At 44.7% G+C, this 18,983-nt stretch overlaps 1 protein-coding gene across 4 annotated transcripts in view; it reads left to right on the forward strand.

Annotated features, from left to right (window-relative positions):
• APLP2 (amyloid beta precursor like protein 2) overlaps positions 1–13,064 on the forward strand; it is a 74,069-nt gene extending 61,005 nt beyond the window's left edge. For 2 of the 4 annotated variants that reach the window (XM_046684941.1, XM_046684943.1), the window contains 7 exons: positions 2,739–2,838; positions 4,426–4,578; positions 6,072–6,107; positions 9,235–9,320; positions 10,030–10,104; positions 10,473–10,628; positions 11,618–13,064. In XM_046684941.1, the coding sequence (XP_046540897.1) occupies positions 2,739–2,838; positions 4,426–4,578; positions 6,072–6,107; positions 9,235–9,320; positions 10,030–10,104; positions 10,473–10,628; positions 11,618–11,719 (708 nt within the window). In that variant the 3' untranslated portion in view covers positions 11,720–13,064. The remainder of the gene's footprint in view (positions 1–2,738; positions 2,839–4,425; positions 4,579–6,071; positions 6,108–9,234; positions 9,321–10,029; positions 10,105–10,472; positions 10,629–11,617) is intronic. The other 2 variants (XM_046684944.1, XM_046684942.1) reach the window with 1 other exon arrangement.
• The last annotated feature ends 5,919 nt before the right edge of the window (positions 13,065–18,983 follow it).

Genomic DNA, 18,983 nt, shown 5'->3' on the forward strand with positions numbered 1-18,983 from the left:
CTATGTACTGGGGGAATTTGGGGAGAAGAAGAAGAGGAAAAAAAAAGAAGATTGGCAACAGATGTTAGCTCAAGTGCCAATCTTTAGAGGAATAAAAATGCCTAGATGAGTTCACTTACTCCATAAACATACCAGTTTGGTCCAAGCCTTTCTATTAATTATTAATAATCCTTGATCAGTATATTAAATTGACAACTAGGGAATGAGTTACCTGCCAGCAAGATCAAAGTGCCATACCAAGTGACAGGGGAAGCAGAACCCTCCCTCCCTAGAAAATCCTGGGGGAAACCCAGCTCTGCTGTGTGATACTTACTGTCTGCTCTAAGCCGTTAATTCTCCTGAAGCTTGGCTGCTGAATTACGTTAACTTTCTGCCTGTTCCCTTTCTGTTAGCTAAACTCGAGGAAACCGTGAGTATAGTCAGGCTGTTATGACAAGTGTGTATTTGGTTTGGGGTGTGAGTGGTGTGGTGCTGTCACTCTCCTCCTGTAGCCCAGGGCTCACTTTCATACAGACACAGATGTCCGGCATTCCGCCTGTGGCTCTTGTCCTCCTGTGTGTCTGTGAACCATCTTCTCTCAAATGGCTCCATAATTCATCTGAAGAAGCATAACGGTTTCAACACATGCTAAGTCTGTGGGTGGTACCCCTTTTTTTTTCCATTTGCATTTTTTCTCTAAGGCTCTCACTCTTGTGCTTTCCCCTCAATTTAGTTGATTGAAAGAATGGCAAATATAAAATTAAATTGTTCCATCCTTGCTTTTAAAGGTCAGAGAGACATCAATCTACAATCAAAGCATCTTTCCCTTTGACTTGTTTTCCATTTGACCCTTTATGTTAATAATGGCTTCAAGCCCACGTAATTAATCCACTGGCTTAGAGCACCCTCTTTAGGAAAAGCCTGGTATGGCAGGTGTAACCAGGCAGGGAAAACCTTCTCGAATAGCTTGTGTGAGCTCCAGCCACAAGCCTCACCATGTCATTGGGTGATCTTAGCCCAAATTACCTTTCATTTCCGCTCTGTAAAGCTTTGAGAGTAAGTGACCAGTTTTATGACTTGTTTGGTTTTGTTTTGATGAAGAACTTTGGAACTTTTGCGTTAAGAGAAGGTAGTGAGCTATGGAAGACAGACAATCGGTAAGTCTTCCTGCATCACCTCTTAAAATCAAATTTATTTATACCTCAGCATAAATTTTTTGAAGAATAGCTAAATTAGTTACATAGGAATAAACTAGTTCTGTTATTTAGCATGATAATAATTTCAAGCAACTGCTTTACTAAGAAAAATCTGTAGATGGTCCCCTCTCCCCCCAAATCTACTTTTTAGCCAGTGATTTCATTCTCTTTTTACCCCATCTAATCTGACCAGTGGTAAAAATTAACACTTTCACTCAGGAAAACCTTATTGAGTGTCTGGCCTTGTACAAATTAGGGTTTTTTTTTTTTTTTGATTTTTTATTGTGTTAATGATAAGTTACAATCTTGTGAAATTTCAGTTGTACATTATTGTCTGTCAGTTGTGTTGTACGTGCAACCCTTCATCCTTTGTGCCCACCTCCCACCCCCACTTTCTCCTGGTAGCCACTAATCTGTTCTCTTTGTCCACATGTTTAAATTCCTCATATGAGTGCAGTCATACAGAGATTGTCCTTCTCTATCTGGCTTATTTCACTTAACATAGTTCCCTCAAGGTCCATCCATGTTGTTGCAAATGGGACGATTTTGTTCTTTTTTTATGGCTGAGTAGTATTCCATTCATATCTTCTTTATCCAATCATCTGTTGATGGGCACTTAGATTGCTTCCACATCTTGGCTATTGTAAATGCTGCAGTGAACATTGGGGTGCATGGGACTTTTGGAATTGCTGACTTCAAGCTCTTTGGATAGATAGCCAGTAGTGGGATAGCTGGATCATATGGTAGTTCTATTTTTAATTTTTTGAGGACTCTCCATACTGTTTTCCATAGTGGTTGCACCAGTTTGCATTACCACCAGCAGTGTATGAGGGTTCCTTTTTCTCCACAATCTCTCCAACATTTGTTACTATTTGTTTTAGTTATTTTTGTCATTCTAATGGGTGTGAGGTGATATCTTAGTGTAGTTTTGATTTGTATTTCCCTGATTTAGGAAAAGCCTGGTAACGATCAGCGATGATGAACATCTTTTCATGTGCCTATTGGCTATCTGTATGTCGTCTTTGGAGAAATGTCTGTTCATGTCTCCTGCCCATTTTTTGATCAGGTGGTTTAATTTTTTGTTGTTGAGTTGTGTGAGTTCTTTTTATATTATGGATATTAAGCCTTTGTCGGATGTATTACTTGCAAATATTTTTTCCCAGTTAGTGGGTTGTCTTTTTGTTTCGATCCTCTTTTCCCTTGCCTTGAACAAATTAGGGTTCTTTTTAACTCATTCAGTATAGTTGATAAGTGCCTCATAGGAAAATCAAAGCAATAACTCGCCAGTGAAAACTTTTTAGTTAAATTTTCTTTTACCCTGGAGTACTGTCTGTGGATAAATTCTCAGATCACCAAGGGGTGTCACACACAGTCTGAACACAGTCTTATACTTCAGTGGTCAGTAAATATGATGTGGGGAGTCACGCGTTCCCTCTGGTCAGCTGCTTTGCTGGACTCTAGAGAATAGACATTTTCAGCTGGTCTTTGCAGAAGTGTGTGTGGATGTCCCTCCTGGCCCGGCTGTTTTGGTGACAAGGCCTCTCCACCATTCTGTCCTTCCAGGTGATGACACATCTCCATGTGATTGAGGAAAGAAGGAACCAGAGCCTCTCCCTGCTCTACAAAGTACCTTATGTAGCCCAAGAGATCCAAGAGGAGATTGGTGGGTGCTGCCTGTGTTTGTATCGAGGGCAGGTGGGACTTCTTGCTAAGGCTCGGGAGTGACGGCAAACAGGACAAGCGAGGCCACGAAGCTGGCATTAGCACGCCATGGTTTTAGAAGTCTGGACTTCACTGGAGCTTACGTGGCAGGGTCAAGTCCTGGCTGTGAGCCACAGAGCCTTGAGTTTCATTGACCTTCACTCTGTTACCGGAAGAAAAACCTGGGGTGTGAAATTGCAAGGGAATGAGGGTGTCTCCTGTTACCCTTTTTCCTTTAATTACTGATCTGTTTCAAGGCACCTATGTTACACACATCCTCACGTCATTTCCCTCTTCTGGTCTTTATCTTTTTTATTTACTCAACAAATATTTATTGTGTACACTGTGTGTCACAGAGTAAAATGGTACATGAGTAGACAGTATCTCCTGGAGCCTGGTTATAGTAGGGGAGAAACAGACAGGAAAACAGCTGTCAGGCCGTGTTGAGTGCTGTGGAGGGAGGTGGAACTGGGGATGGAAGGGTGGAGAGTGGCTAGTGGTCAGGGAGGCTGTCTCGGGGACAGTAACCTGAGATCCAACGCTAAGAAGGGGCTGTCCACTCAGAGACCACAAGGGGAAGAACATTGTTAGCATAGGAAATGACTATTGCAGAGACCTGAAGTTTAAATCAAGCGGGCACGTTTGAGTAGATCAGGGTCGCTAGAGCATAGGGAGAAATGAGCCACAGAAGTAGGCAGAGGCCAAATTGTTAAGAGATTTTAGCAAAATGTGGAAGTTTGGATTTTATTCTATGATAATGGAAAGCCATTAGAGGGTTTTAAACCTAGTGAGTGGCTAGATCTGGATTATGCTTTAAAAAAGAAAGGAAATTAAAAAAAGAAAATTACTTGGCTGTTAGGTGGAGAATTGATTAAAATTGGAAACCTCCCAGGAAGTGATTGTAACAATTCAGGAGAGAGATGATGGTTGTGTGCCCTGAGATGGTAATGGAGGAAATGAAGATTTCGATGAGGATGGTCTTCAGGATGTTTTCAGAGGAAGGGTGAACAGGACGTGCTGATGCATTGGATGGGGGAGGTGAGGGGGAGGGGAGCATCAAAGATAATGCCCAGGTTTTCATTGTGAGCAACTGAGTGGATGGTGGCACCAAGTTTTAATGAGGTAGAGTGTTCTCTTTATACATATCAAAATAGAAATTGCTGTTGGGCACTAAGTGCTGGTGTAAGGTAGCCATTAGATGAGCCAGAAGTCGGGGCAGTAGATACAAGATACAGATTTGGGAGTCATGTTATGTGGATGGTATTTAATACTGTGCCGCTGGATGAAGCCACTTAACCAAGGTGAGTCGATAGAGAAGAGAGGGGTGCCAGGGGTGGAGCCCCGGGTTCTACAGTGCTGCAGAATTGGGAGGGTGTTTCAGGTGGGAGGGAGGGGGTCGTTGACTGCCTTGTGAGCTGGTGGGGGCGCTCCCCTCGGGAGATCTCACGTTCTATAATGACACACATTAGCTTTGTCCAGACTGTTGGTCCTGTGCCTAGAAACTAGATCCTTCTGAAGACCTGGTTCCCTGCCCTATCTATCTTGTCAGATGAGCTACTTCAAGAACAGCGTGCAGACATGGACCAGTTCACTGCCTCGCTCTCAGAGACGCCGGTGGACGTCCGGGTGAGCTCTGAAGAGAGTGACGAGATCCCGCCGTTCCGCCCCTTCCATCCCTTCCCATCCCTCCCCGGGGATGAAGGTGTGTATGATTGACAGCACAACTTCTTGGCGGTGGCGTGAGGGAGGGAAGAGTGCAGTTAGAAGACTTAAGTCAGATTTTTGACCCTGAGTTGTGTTGGGGAGGCTGTGTTCCTGGGAACAGTCAGGAGCAGGGCAAGGCAGACTCAGTTCATTGAGCACCTACCGTGTGCAGCAGATTGTTGGTTTCAGAGTCACCATGAGGTTAGTGATATTTCTCCCATTTTAGAGACAGTGTGCTCAAAACCCACTGTTTTTCCTGGTCCTACCAGCTGCTCCAGTGTGGAAGGCAGTTTGCAGTTTAGATAGCACTGTCCTGTTACATTGTGTCATTATCTTTTCGTAACAATTGTGGGAAGTAGGGAATGGGGAGGCTAAAGAGGTAACTTGCTCAAGGTCACACCTCTGCTCCTACGTGGGGACAAGAAGCTATGTCCGTCTGACTCCCAGTCAGGCGTGCCTGCTTCTTTCCCTTGCTGGTTCTTGATGTCTAAAAGGATCTCTAAAAGCTGTGGGTCTGCATCAGAAATAAACAAGCTGCTGAGACTGATGCCTTCAGGCCGGGTGTGGAATCGGATTCTATTTATTTGTCTGCTGCTGTTGCTGCTGCTGATGGTGGTGGTGATAAAAATAGTGGCCACAGCTATAGAGTTTTTATCATAGGCCAGTTTTAGCTAAGCATCGCGCATGGATGCTCTCATTTAATCCTCAAAATAACCCTCTAAGGTACATACTGGAAGTGTCCCCATTTGGGATTCCAAGGTTTAGAGAGGTTAAGTGTCTGCCCAGGGTCTCGTAGCTTGTAGGTGGGGAGTAAGGATTTGAAGCCAAGCCGATATGGTCCTGCAGTCCTAGGTACGGTCACTTCCCTCTGACCAGAGATAGTAGTGCTGGAGTGGAGGCCAGAGGACGACGCCGAGTAGGGAGGAAGGGGGACATCCCACTTGGCCTTCAGACATGTAAGCTGGTCATCTCAGAGGTACCAGCTCAGTGAACTTGAGCCTCCAACAGTACAACCATCTGAGAAAGGACCCGGATAAATAAAGAGGTCACTGCGTTCCGGAAACTTGCTCTTAACCAGTCCCACAGCTCCCTGGGGCTGCGGGCTGGCCATGCGCACACAGCTTGTTTGGGGGATGGGCATCTTGGGCGTACCTGAGCTAGTACCGTGTCTCCTTTTCAGGAAACCACAATCTATACTAACTTCTGTTTTTGTTATTTTCTAAGAAAAATAACTGTGAGCTAAGTGAAATAATTTGGGAATCTCATAGAATTTCCCCCAACAGACCCCCTTCTTTCTCTCCTACCTTCCGCGCATTTGCTGTGGATCTAACTGTTGGTTTGTTTATGGGATATTTCAGGCATGGTTTTTAAGGAGGAATACTTTTTGTTCACATTATAGAGAAATTCTAAGATAGGAATTTTGAAAGAAGCCGTTTTCTTTCTTAATCTCCTTTTGTGCTATTTTGTTTTTATTGTTTTCCTTTCTGCTAGACACTCAACCGGAGTTGTACCACCCAATGAGAAAAGGTTGGTTTGTCACAGATGTTCCCGTGAGACCTTCATTCTGTTTCCACTTGCCCCGTGTGTTGGAAGTTCCATGTTCTGTTTCATTCCATCACCTGGTTTTTCCACCTCATTTCTTCAGACGTGGCTGTGAGTGGAGCCAGAGTGGCCCTGTCTCCAGCACCTAGAACCCAGTGTCAGTGGTACTGGATGCGAGGTGGCTGTCCTGAGCTTTCCTTCTGGGTGTCCAGAGAATACAGAGTAGCCTGAGTAGCTTTTTCATAAATCCTTTTAATCTGGGTAGACTTTTAAAAGTATATCCAATTTAAGCAGGTTGGTTGCAAATTGCTGGTGTATATAAGTGTATAAGAAACGCTTAATTTACAGTCAGGTGGAGAGTCATTTTCTTTTGCTCCTTTTCTTTTCTCTGCTGTTCCCACCTACATCCTTTTCCTTTCTCTTTAGCTGCCCCTTGCCCTCTGTCTGTGCCCACCTGTCTGTTGCCAGTTGTCTCGTGTTCCCTCTGTTACAGCATTCCTCAAAACACAGTGGAAGCTGCTGATGAAACAGCGTGGGTCAAGCGAATGCTCGCTGTACTGTCTCCAGGTTTCAGGAAAAGTTAATACTCTGTAACACTGTGCATACTTCATCTCATTTAAGCCACCCAGCACAACTGTAGTGGGATTTTTAGCTCCCCTCTATGGATTAGGCCATTGAAGGAGCCTTAGAGTTCACATGATTGGCTCAAAGTCATGAGTTTAAGAAGTGGAGGACTTGGAGTTTGGACCCAGCTCCCTCTGTCTTCAAAGCCCATGCTGTTTGTGTAACATAAAATGCCAGTGTCAGGGCCGGCCCGGTGGCGCAGTGTTTGAGTTCACATGCTCTGCTTCGGTGGCTCGGGTTTGCTGGTTTGGATCCCGGGCACAGACCTGCACACCGTTTATCAAGACATGCTGTGGCAGGCATCCCACATATAAAATAGAGGAAGGTGGGCACGGATGTTAGCTCAGGGCCCATCTTCCTCAAAAAAAAATATAAATAAATAAAAATTAAAAATAAATAAAATAAACAGCCACCATCGGCCGCCGACTCTCCCTGGTTGTTGAGTGGTCCACAGGCTCCAGGGTCATTGTAATAAGTTGAAATGTTCTGTGTGCTTTACGAGCCCACTCTGACTTTGGCAGATGATTGTGGATGGACGAATGGTGTCCTCGCGGAGAATGTGGTGCTGGTCTTTGTGCCACAGGTCGTTCTCAGAACATGAGAGTGTGATTTGAATCCTCTAAAAATCACTTATGTGTAAGTGCTGTGTTTTATTCTACTTGGGTGCCTTTTCATCGCTGTGTTGACATTCCTCCAAACAGCACATCTTAGATGTTTTTAAATAAAGATGAATTCTCCTAAAAGTTTAACTGTTTTTTGCCATCATACTTCAGCTGTTGTTAGTTGGAATAACTTAAACATTAACTTTTGGTCTCTTGAATTCTCTTGTTTATGCATTCTATAAAACCAAAATCGTTTGGGTCAATGTTTAAGAAACACGTGGTTATACCACCAAAAAAGTACTAGTCAGACTGGACTAGTCAGACTTTACGTTGGTTGCTTCAATGTCACATAATTTTTCGAAGATGATCCTGTCCTGTGACCTCAACGATTCTGAGGAGGAGAGAGGGAAAGTGGTGGAAGGAGCTCAGAATAGAATCAGAATTTCTTAGGCTTGATCACAGGCGTCCTCGCCAAGGCAGTGCCTTTCCAGAGCCGTCTTTCTCGAATAGTTGAGTGTGGTATTGCTGTTTCATTAGTGTTTTGAGACTACAAAAGCCAGCCCTGGTTTACCTTACCCTAGAATCAAGTTGGGAAATTCTTCTTTAAAATGAAAGCTTTAGAAAAAAATGGCATCATCTTTGGCTGTGTTCTGATGAGTTAATGCTTTAGCTGGCCTGCAAACTCAGCACGTGCAGTAGCTGTCCCTAATTGCTCCGTGTCGAGATCGAGGCTAGTTGTGAGCTGGAAAGCTTTGCTGTGGCTGGGCGGTCTGCCTTTGGTGGTCCAGGGACAGCAGCTTTGCATATGCTCATGCTTGCATCTTACTCACTTGTAGGTGGTCACCTTAGAATGCCAAGTATGCCATCAGCTTGATCTGCTTGTAAAAGGTTCCAATCATAGACACTTATGTAGAACTGTATATATTATTATTAATAAGAAACTCTTAGGATAGTTAGAAATCACATGCTTTGGAGCTAAAAATAAGGTTGCTCCTCATTTTCCTCTCCTTGGATATGCTGAGTTTAGTCACACTGCGTCTTTGGATACTGTCATTTGGAGTGCCACGCACAAGTGACATTGACTTAGGCCATGTTGACCTTAACAAGAGAAGTCTTGCTATTCTTGCTTCATTTATAGAAAAGTACCTTACACCCTGGTGTTTGAATTCTCCCTGTTTATGGAATGCTTCCTTCCTGTTCATTGTCTAATAACCATCGGAGAGGTGACCATCAATGATCTAGGCCCAGAGAGGGTTACAGCCTGGTGGGAAACACCAAAGAAAATCAATAATTACAAACAGTGATTTTAAGTGCTGTAACCTGGGAATGTCTCCCAAGAGGAGCTGCAGCTTGAAGGACAAATAAGAAGGCTTCAAGGTCATGGAGGCTTTTTCAGGCAGCAAGAATTGCCTGAGGCGTAAAATACGATGCTTGAGACAGACTTGCACATCCATTGGTGGTAGGACAGTCCCTCCATTCAGAGGGGCTCAGGGAGTTGAAGGAGCAAGTCACAGGGTAACACCTGCTTGGTCACGTCACGTAGGGTATTACAGGTTTTCCATGCTGGAATGCCTTTGGACTCGGCTTCTGTTCGTCTTACAATAAACTTTCTCTTCTGGAGGCTTGCCTTCCATTTTTCCAAGTTGGATACAAGTAAGCACTCTCTCCTCCTTCATTATACCCATCAATCCTCTGAAAAAGACCTATATCATTCATCCTTATAGAGCACAGTGCATCCTCCAACATGTGAACCAAGTAGCATATTGAGAGGCGGGGGGGCATTCAGGGAGGGCTCCCTGGCCCTCAGGAGAGGGTTTGCTGCTGCTGTGAGCTTGGCATGACACCAGCCCATCATGGACACTCAGCTGTGACCTCTCTCCGTGCAGGATCTGGAGTCGGGGAGCAGGACCGAGCACTGATAGGCGCTGAGGAGAAGGTGATTAACAGTAAGAATAAGGTGGATGAAAATATGGTGAGTCGTTTCTTTCTTCTGCCCTGCCCTGTTTTAAGAGTGAGCGGTATTGTTTTTGATGCTTTCTGGATGAACCTTGATGTGTTCGTTTTCCATATGGTAGAAGATGGGTAAGCTCCAGCTGCTCCCACAGATTTGCTATATTGTTTAGCATCTGGGTATGAGGAGGAATAAAGCGTTATTTTTCAGCAGTAGCTCATCTCTTGCTAGACCATAGAAAAATATATTTGCAACTAAAGCTGTGAATAAAATATGAGAAGCCATTTTCAAGTGAGTAGAGATTTAATAACTTCAAAGTGGAATAGAGTTGGTTTTGGTTCTTATACTGCCTTAGGTTTATACCTCCTGTTAATTATTATTCTAGCATTTTCTATCACATATTTCTGGATTATCCTCAACTAAGTTTGATACTTAAACATGACTTCTTGGTACTGTGTCCTGAAGTGTCTCTCCACGACAGTTACCTAAAGGAAAACACAGGTGAAAGCCTTTAAAGGACCATCTGTGACACAGTAATCTTACTTCCACACCTGCCCCTTCACTTAGGGGCTTGGTGAGTGCAACTAGAAGAAAGTGGCAGAACTGACTGGGTACTGGGTGTCCATCAGGTACCTGCTTCCCTCCACCACATAGGAAAGGGAGTAGAAAGCAGTTCATTTATGCTGGCTCTCCCCTTCCACCTGGTGCTGACATCTTCCTGCTGTTCCAGGCCATCGATGAGACTCTGGATGTTAAGGAGATGATCTTCAATGCTGAGAGAGTCGGAGGTCTCGAGGAAGAGCCGGTATGTGTTCAGCATCAGAACCTAATGCTGGGTTTCATTCAATCTCGGCTATTTCTCTTTCCTGCCTTCTCAGTTCAAGTACAAAGTAGGAGAGATGCCTGGAGTCTTAAGTTGTAAAAGTCTCTCATTCCCGTTTTTCCATACTTTTGGATAAGAAAGCTAAAATTAGAATCTCCATGGAGATTGGAAGAGGTCAGGGTTCTTTGCATTTGGATGGTCACCTGGAAGCAGGACCTGGGAGCTCCCTCAGGCTAGAGACACTACTCCAAGGAGCGGCCCTCATCGAGCTGCTCTTGCCTTGGCTGCCGTCTTTCACACTGTGCTGATGGTCATTGGGACTCTGTTGCACATCTGCTCTGTGATTTTAGGAATCCGTGGGGCCCCTGCGGGAGGACTTCAGTCTAAGCAGCAGTGCGCTCATTGGCCTGCTGGTCATTGCCGTGGCCATCGCTACAGTCATAGTCATCAGCCTGGTGGTGCTGAGGAAGAGACAGTATGGCACCATCAGCCACGGGATCGTGGAGGTGAGTAGTTGGGCTTTCTTGCACCTCGGCCCCTGAGCTGGCGAGGGTTTGCTCTGCGCGCTCAGGAGCTTCATGGAATTCAACCGTCCTAGCTACTTGGGTACTGCACATCAATTGAATTACTCTCTGGGTTGTTAGTCACGTTTTGGAACTTGGCCTCAAGTGAAATAGTGACTTAGGTTGATCCTATCATAAAGGGCTGTTGCCAACTTTTAACATTAATTCGGGCTTTGTCTGTAAATGTGAGGAGGTCATAAGAGCATTTTATGCTGTAGAGGGTGAAAACTGTTTTCTCAGATTATTTTCTTAGTATTTCCTTTTTTCAGGTATGTTATTTGAGAATGATGGTCTGTGAATACTCTTCTTTTTTAACGGGGAAAAAAGCATCAGGAGATAGAGCCAAAGCTGCCTGTTCCTGTTCCATCTTCTGCTGATTTAATTTGAACTTCTTGCCACTCGTGCTTCAGTGGGTGGCAGGAATGTCCGGAGTCTCTTGATTCTGTAAAATGAGTATAATAAGGAATATAATATGCTCCAGAAAAAGAGTTCAGATGCATGGCTTAGTTGTTTCGTTTCTTCTCTTGCTGGTCACTGACCTAGCTGTTGAACTGCAGAGTGGGAGAAGACCCTGGAGGTCATCTGGTCCCACTCCTGGTTATATAGGGATCGCTCGCCTAGGCTGTCCCAAGTGGCAGATGGTAGAACTGAGACTTGCTTGTTGCCATGATGCTCGATTTCACTTCACTGTTTTCTCCCACTTGGACTAAGTTTTCAGGACTGGCTCTCAGAAGCATTGCCTCTTTGACCCTCTTCTCTCTCCTCCTCCTGTGTCCTCACCACCAGCTCTTGTTAGGTCCACCCAGTGGAGACTGGATACTAGGCTGGTTTTGGTCCCCAGGGGATTTCTCAGCATGCAGCTCGGGGCTTCTGATACCCTGTGCAGTTCTCCTGCGCTTCCCCCCACTGGTCCTCCATCTCTGTTCCTCCAGGTTGACCCTATGCTCACCCCAGAAGAGCGTCACCTGAACAAGATGCAGAATCATGGTTACGAAAACCCGACCTACAAATACCTGGAGCAGATGCAGATTTAAGGGGAGAGAGCACGTGGCCCCCCGGGTGGAGCACGGTGGTGCAGGCGGGCCGGAAGAGGTCCAGCATTTTGGATCGACTACTGACGAACAGTTACTTCCAGAGGATTTCATCTTACATTCAGACCTCCTGGATCGTTAAGACTATAAAGTACTACTGTAGAATCATAATTTCCATTCTTTTAAATGGGTGAAAAAATGTTAATATAACAATATATGATATATAAACCTTAAATGAAATGAAAAAAGTGATCTATTTGCAGATATTTGACTGATGTAGTTTTCTTTTTTAAACTTAATCAGAAATCCCACTTCTATTGTATTGTCTCTCACATGCTCTATATAAATGGGAAATGTTGATTTTCAGTGATAGACTGTGGTATGCAGGCTGTGTGTTCCAGTTGCCTTGTGTAAATCAACTCTTTAAGGCTCATTCACTGTCGTGGTTTTTATTAAAATAAAACGAAGAAGGCAGTGTTCCCTGTTTGAATGAGCTTTCACAAAGTCGCAGAGAAGCTGAAGGAAGCAGGGAGCTGTAGCTGACCGTCGAAGCACAGCTTGATGCCCCTCACGATTATCTTCAAAGCACCAGTTTCTTGGAAGTCTGGTGTTCCCACTCCTGGCTCCCTGGGGGGCTCCACACAAGTCCTGTCACTGAGGAGGTTAAAAACATTTGAGTTCCAGCATCTTCCAGTGAGCCCTGTGTATACAGATTGGGGCGTTCACTACTGCTTTCCTTCTAAATCGAGTTCTTCCACAGAAATTAGCCTGCAGTGTGTATATGATGTCCTTCCATGTCCGCCGTTTCCTTGCTGTAGCCTTGTACTACTCACCTCCCTCCCAAGTAATGTCCACATGTGCTGTTTTCCTCTTTGGATGATGCCCCCCGAAGCTGCTGATCCTCCCGTCCCGGTGTGCTCTGACTTCTCTGCCTCCCTCTCCTCCCCAGCCTCTTCTGTGCCCACTCAGAGACCGCAGGGGTGGGCGACCAGTGGCGGGAGGGAACGCGGAGCTCTGCGTTGATGTGGGAGGAGGGTGCTGCAGTTGTACATGAAGTGATCTGTAGACACGTGGACAGCGCGAAGGTTCCGTTTCCTTCACGTGAGTCTTTGTGATGCTTGTAGAGTTGATGTTGATGCTCACAGCTTTTTCTTTCTTTATTCTGAAGGTTCTGGTAACCTGTGGTGTATTTGTTTCTATTTCCCTGTGACTTTTTTTGTCTTCCTCCCCTTTACCCTATCCATGTCTCTTCCCACTATGCACAGGTAAACTTCACCTACAAACTCCTCAATCTGATCTGTGGAGAATGTACAGAGTTTAAACACGTAAATAAATACTGTAACTTCCACCAGGACTCCTTGTCTCATTGGGCGGCCTTGGTCGTGGATGGTCTTAACCCCCTGCTTCGGGAAGAGCTGCTGGCAGAGGCGCGAATTAGCTTGCTCACCCAGTGGAGCTCTTGGGCTAAAATTCCATTTTTCATTTAAAAAATAAGAGGGAAATGGCCTTCAACCTGAAGGCCCATGTCTTATTGATCTCAGAGAAATATTCTTTCATTATTTCTTTAGTGATTTCCTCCACTGTATTTTATGTTTTCTAGAATTCTAATTGGTTAAACCTTGGACCTCCCAGATTGCTTCTTTTTATTTATAGTTTTCTATTTATATAGTTTTATTTCATAATCTGGGTGATTGCCTGGCCTTTATCTTCTAGCCTTTCTAGTGAATTTTGTAATTATATATATATATTTTAAATATTTTATGTTTTTCCTTTTTCTCCCCAAAGCCCCCCAGTACATAGTTGTATATTCTTCATTGTGGGTCCTTCTAGTTGTGGCATGTGGGACGCTGCCTCAGCGTGGTCTGATGAGCAGTGCCATGTCCACGCCCAGGATTCGAACCAATGAAACACTGGGCCGCCTGCAGCGGAGCGAGCGAACTTAACCACTCGGCCACGGGGCCAGCCCCTGTAATTATATTTTTAAATTTCATAAGAGCTGCTTGCTTTATCTTACTGTTTCTTTTAAAATCCTTTCTTTTTATGATGACAAATCTACCAGAGTTTATGCATTAGAATTTTGAGGGGGCCAGCCCGGTGGTGCAGTGGTTAAGTTTGCACGTTCTGCTTCGGCAACTCAGGATTCGCTGGTTCAGATCCTGGGTGCAGACCTATGCACTGCTCATCAGGCCATGCTGTGGCAGGCATCTTACATATAAAGTAAAGTAAGATAGGCACGGATGTTAGCTCAGGGCTGATCTTCCACAAAAAAAATAATAATTTTTAAAGTTTTCTTTCCTTCTCTAAATTACCTGTTTCCTTTTGGCTATTGATTTCCTGTAAATTTGTAGCAATCATTTGTTTGATCAAATTTAAGACTAAAGTACAAAGTTAGCTAAAAAGGGTAAAATAAGAGGAAAAGTCAGTCGAGTTTTGTCCAGCAAAACTTAATTTAGGCTACTGATATTTATTAATATGATACCTCTTGATACTGGAAACAATGAGTGGGGCTTGTGGCTGAATTTTCAGAGAAATGTTCCCAGCCTCTATTTTCTGAGTTTATTAACCTGCCACTAGGAGGCGATGTTTTCTCATTGAAGCAGGTTTGTTTAACTGACAACTGCGTACAGCACTTGCGCTGTCTTACTGTCTGCTGCTTGTGCAGTGGTCCCCCCTTACCTGTGGGGGATCCGTTCTGGGACCGCCAGCGGATGCCTAAAACCACAGGTAGTACCAAACCCTATATAAACTGTTTTTTCCTATACATACGTACCTATGATAGTTTAATTTATAAATTAGGCACAGTAAGAGATTAACAACAATAACTAATAATAGAATAATTATAAGTCTACTGTAATAAAAGTTACTGTAGATTTTAGCAACCTCAGCATATGATTTTTTTTTAAGTTGAGAACTTTCACCTTTTCACTTAAAGGAAGCACTTTATGGCTTCTCTTTGGCATTTCTGAATTTGCCAGCATCACTACTCTTGCACTTTTGGGCCATTTTTAAGTAAAATAAGGGTTCCTTGAACACTAGCACTGCCATGCTGCGAGTGTCAGTCTGACAGCCAAGGTGTCATAGCATATACAGTGTGGATCTGCCGAACAAAGGGAGCGCTCATGTCCTGGGCGACAGGGCGGAACGGTGTGAGATCTCTTCATGCTACTCAGAACACTGCGGCAATTTAGAACATGAATTGTTTATTTCTGGAATTTTCCATTTCATATTTTCTGACCACAGTCGACTACAGGTAACTGAAACTGCAGAAAGCACTAAGGGGTGACTACTGTATAAGAATAAATTCAGGGGCCATCTCAGAGCCCTCACCCCAGTTAAGTGTAGTGCCAGTTTACATATGTGGTGCAGCTAAGGTAACACCGCACACCACACATTATCTAGGTGTACACTTGTGTACATACATGGTGCATCTTCCTTAGGATACTGGAGAAGGGAGTGTGCATTTTATGAGCCTCTGGCCAGGAAGCACCTTGGGATGAAGGAACCAGTTGAACAGGCTGGTTCTTTGCAAGGATTAGCACCTCCCTATCTGCCTCGCCCTCCTGCAGCACCCTCCTGCAGGGGCCACTCTAAGTGGCTGCCAAGAAGGTCATGAAAAACATGAAACTTTATTTTTTGAAGCTGGTTTCTGCCAAAGGGCTCTGAAGAGTACTGTCACTTGACCCTCTGAAACGTTAGCTAGAAAGTGTGGCTCTCACATTCATTATCTGATTCCCCCGTCTGGACCCAGACCGGCTTCATTTATTTTGGCGCCTGCCATCTGCCAGCTGTTTGACATGCGGCGTCTTACTTAACTGTCTCAACCTTGGTGGCCTTCCTCACAGAAAGCTCAGGTCTTCCAACTGGTAAGGGATGGAGCAGAGCTCCAAACCCAGCTGTGTCACAGTCATGCTCTTACTCCGTCCTGGAATACAGTGGGCCTTGGGGGTCACCCCACAAGCTGGTGCCTGTCAACTAGGAGCCATGCGACTGGCCAACTATTGGGACTTTCATCCATTACCAACACTCCTGTTGATGATGGGCCTCTGAGAGGTCTGGGGCTGGTGAAGTTGCCGTGTTTTCACTTACACATCCGTTACCCAAGTGGGGTCAATACAAAGGCAGCCAGGGTTAGATCTGAATGTGTTGGCAACTAGGCTCACGTATCTCCCTCACCTGGGTTGATACAGATCTGTAGATATGACAGCTGTATAGAGATTGAGTTTTTTAATTCTGAGAGGAAACGTCTGAGGAAATGTATGTAAAGCAGAGACTGCCCGGCAGGCCTTGCCCTAGACCAGCTCTACTCTGCTCCCTGGCGGCCTCCCCTCATCAGGCACTGAGAGAAACTTACTCATCTGGTTTCTGCCTTGGTGACTCAGCTGTGCCCTCTGGAATGTGGCCCTGCCCACCCTGCCTGCAGCAGCAGCTGCCAGCTGACTGTGAGGTCCTCCCACCTCCCTGTCTGCTCTCGGTTGCAAATCAGAGCCAGCCCAGGTGTCCTGGTGATCTGCTCTGGTTTCACTTGCTGTGACGCAGATACTCTCAGGGGACACAGATTAGGACGTGGCGAGTCCCTAAGATTTGGGGAGGCCCAGGGTTCCACTCTAAGAGAACAAACCGTCTCATGTTACTTGTTAGAAGTTATGGACATGGACAAAACGGATAGTAGGAACTAGAAGGGCCCTTATGGCTACTCTCATTTCACAGTCAAAATGTGGCCACAGGGTCACCTGCTATTTAGTGCAGAGCCGGTCTGTGGTAGGTGTGACGTTCTTTTTTCTGGTACAAAGGACAAAGTGGACCTTATACAAGGAGAACTGGTATCTTGCCTTGTTACGTACTATGAAATAAGGGAAAATTGTGTCTGTCCTGTCTATTCTGTCCTGTGAGTCCTGACACCGAGCAGGCCCTAACAATTGCACACTGTTAGTACATTCCCACTGGAGTAGCCCAAGTGTCCAGAGAATGGGACAAGAGACATAATCAATTAAAAAATAAGTGTGGGGGGGCAACCCCGGTGCTGTAGTGGTTAAGTCTGGCACGCTCCGCTTTGGCAGCCCAGGTTTGGTTCCTGGGCGTGGACCTACACCACTCATGGCCATGCTGGAGTGGTGTCCCACATACAAAGTGCAGGAAGACTGGCACAGATGTTAGCTCAGAGTGAATCTTCCTCAGCAAAAAAGAGGAAGATTGGCAACAGATATTAGCTCAGAATGAATCTTCCTCAGAAAAAGAATTTTTTTCTAGCATCCTCGAAATGGATGGAGCATGACTTTCTGAGGAATCTTCAGAGTTTCTGTCCCAGTTAACCCAGGTCTGATTGAATTTAAAATATTGAAGTCAGTGGCTCTCTCTGATTACAGCAGCAGCCTCCATCAATAAGATATCTTTAATGCATGCCCTATATACAGTTATTTTAAAATTATATGCAGATACTACCATAAAAAGATGAAATAATTTTTCCAAATTTTTTTATTAATAAGGGTACAGAGCCTTTTGGGTCCAGTAAAATATTACCAGTTTTAGTGCAAGCAGTGATTGCTTTCATTCTCTCTCTGTCTCTCTCTCTCTTTGTTTTTTGCTGAGGAAGATTAGCTCTGAGCTAGGATCTGTGCCAATCTTCCTCTACTTTGTATGTGGGTCGCCACCACAGCATGGCTGATGAGTGGTGTAGGTCCATGCTTGGGGTCCAAACCCATGAACCTGGGCCACGAAAGTGGACTGTGCTGAACGTAAGCACCAGGCCACGGGGCTGGCCCCTCATTCTCTCTCTTAACTAAAGTCCATGGTTTATTCAGATTTCCTTAGTTTTTAACTGATGTCCTTTTTCTGTCCCAGGATAGCGCATTATATTTAGTTGTGTCTCTTTAAGCTCCTCTTGACTGTGGCATTTTCTTACTTTCTTTGTTTCTGGTGATTTTGACAGTTTTGAGGAGTACTGGTCAGGTGTTTTGTAGGATGCCCTCTGTTGGGATTTGTCTGACGTTCTTCTCGTGATAAGCCCTGGGGTTCTGTGTTACTGGGGAGGAAGACCACAGAGGTAAGGTGCCCCCTCACGCCAGATCCAGGTGCACCCTGTCCCTGAGGCTCACCTCTGCTCACGTGGTGCCACCAGCTGGCTGAGTCGCTCTTCCTCGCCCTCCCTGTGAAGCTCTCTCCCCTATGTTCCCTTTTGGAAGGACGTCCCTATGTGCCGCCCACACTTAGAAGTGGGGAGTTATGTTCCCACATACCATATTATGTTTTAAGTTGTGTTTTAACACTTTGAAATAGAGCAATTAGAAAGTCTGGTTCCAAGGTCATTTCGCTACTATATTTAATAGTGATCAAAACTGAAAGAGGTATCGATTGTCGTGATGGTTTCAGGGGTGTATACATATGTGGAACTTATCAGATTGTACACTTTTAATGTGTGCAGTTTATTGTATGTCAATTATACCTCAATAAAGCTGTTTAAAGAAAAGCTGTAAGAGACACCTCGCAAAAGCAGGCTGGAACGGGAGAGGTGCAAGACGGGCTGTGCCTGTTTTAGCATGACACTCACTTTCCAATCCTGTTTCTGAATTTCAGTGTGCAAATGGGTCTTTGAGGTGAGACGTCACTTTTGACAGCAAAATTACCCAGTAATGGAAACCGTTCCAGACATTTGTTTTCAAATTTCTCCGTAGCATGAGTTTCTTTAGAAAAAGCAAATTGGAAAAGGTGTTTTTTAGCTTAGAAAACAAACAAACGGAAAACAATGTAACACCTCCAAGTTCAACAACCTTTTTTCACTTGCCTTCTATTGAGTCAGTAGTTTTTCTAGCAGGGATTCATGCAGATCATTGAAACGATACTGTTTGATCCAATAACAGCAGTAAGTTCAACAACTCTTTGAATACTCTATCACAGAATGAGTCTCTGGCACAAAATGTTCGCTTGGTCACTTCCAATCTTACTGAAAAATACCGCAAAGATTCTACTATATTTTCGAAGTTCTTGATTCCTTTTTTTTTTAGATTCTTTATTTTTCCTTTTTCTCCCTAAAGCCCCCAGTACATAGTTGTATGTTTTTAGTTGTGGATCCTTCTAGTTGTGGCATGTAGGATGCCACCTCAGCGTGGGCTGGTGAGCAGTGCCATGTCCGTGCCCAGGATCCGAACTGGTGAAACCCTGGGCCACCAAAGCGAAGCGCATAAACTTAACCCCTCAGCCACGAGGCCAGCCCCTAAGAGAGCAATTTCTTGTCTTTTTTTTTTTTTTTTTTGGAGGAAGAGTAGCCCTGAGC

Source organism: Equus quagga, chromosome 14, assembly GCF_021613505.1.
Source record: "Equus quagga isolate Etosha38 chromosome 14, UCLA_HA_Equagga_1.0, whole genome shotgun sequence".
Classification (NCBI taxonomy): domain Eukaryota; kingdom Metazoa; phylum Chordata; class Mammalia; order Perissodactyla; family Equidae; genus Equus; species Equus quagga.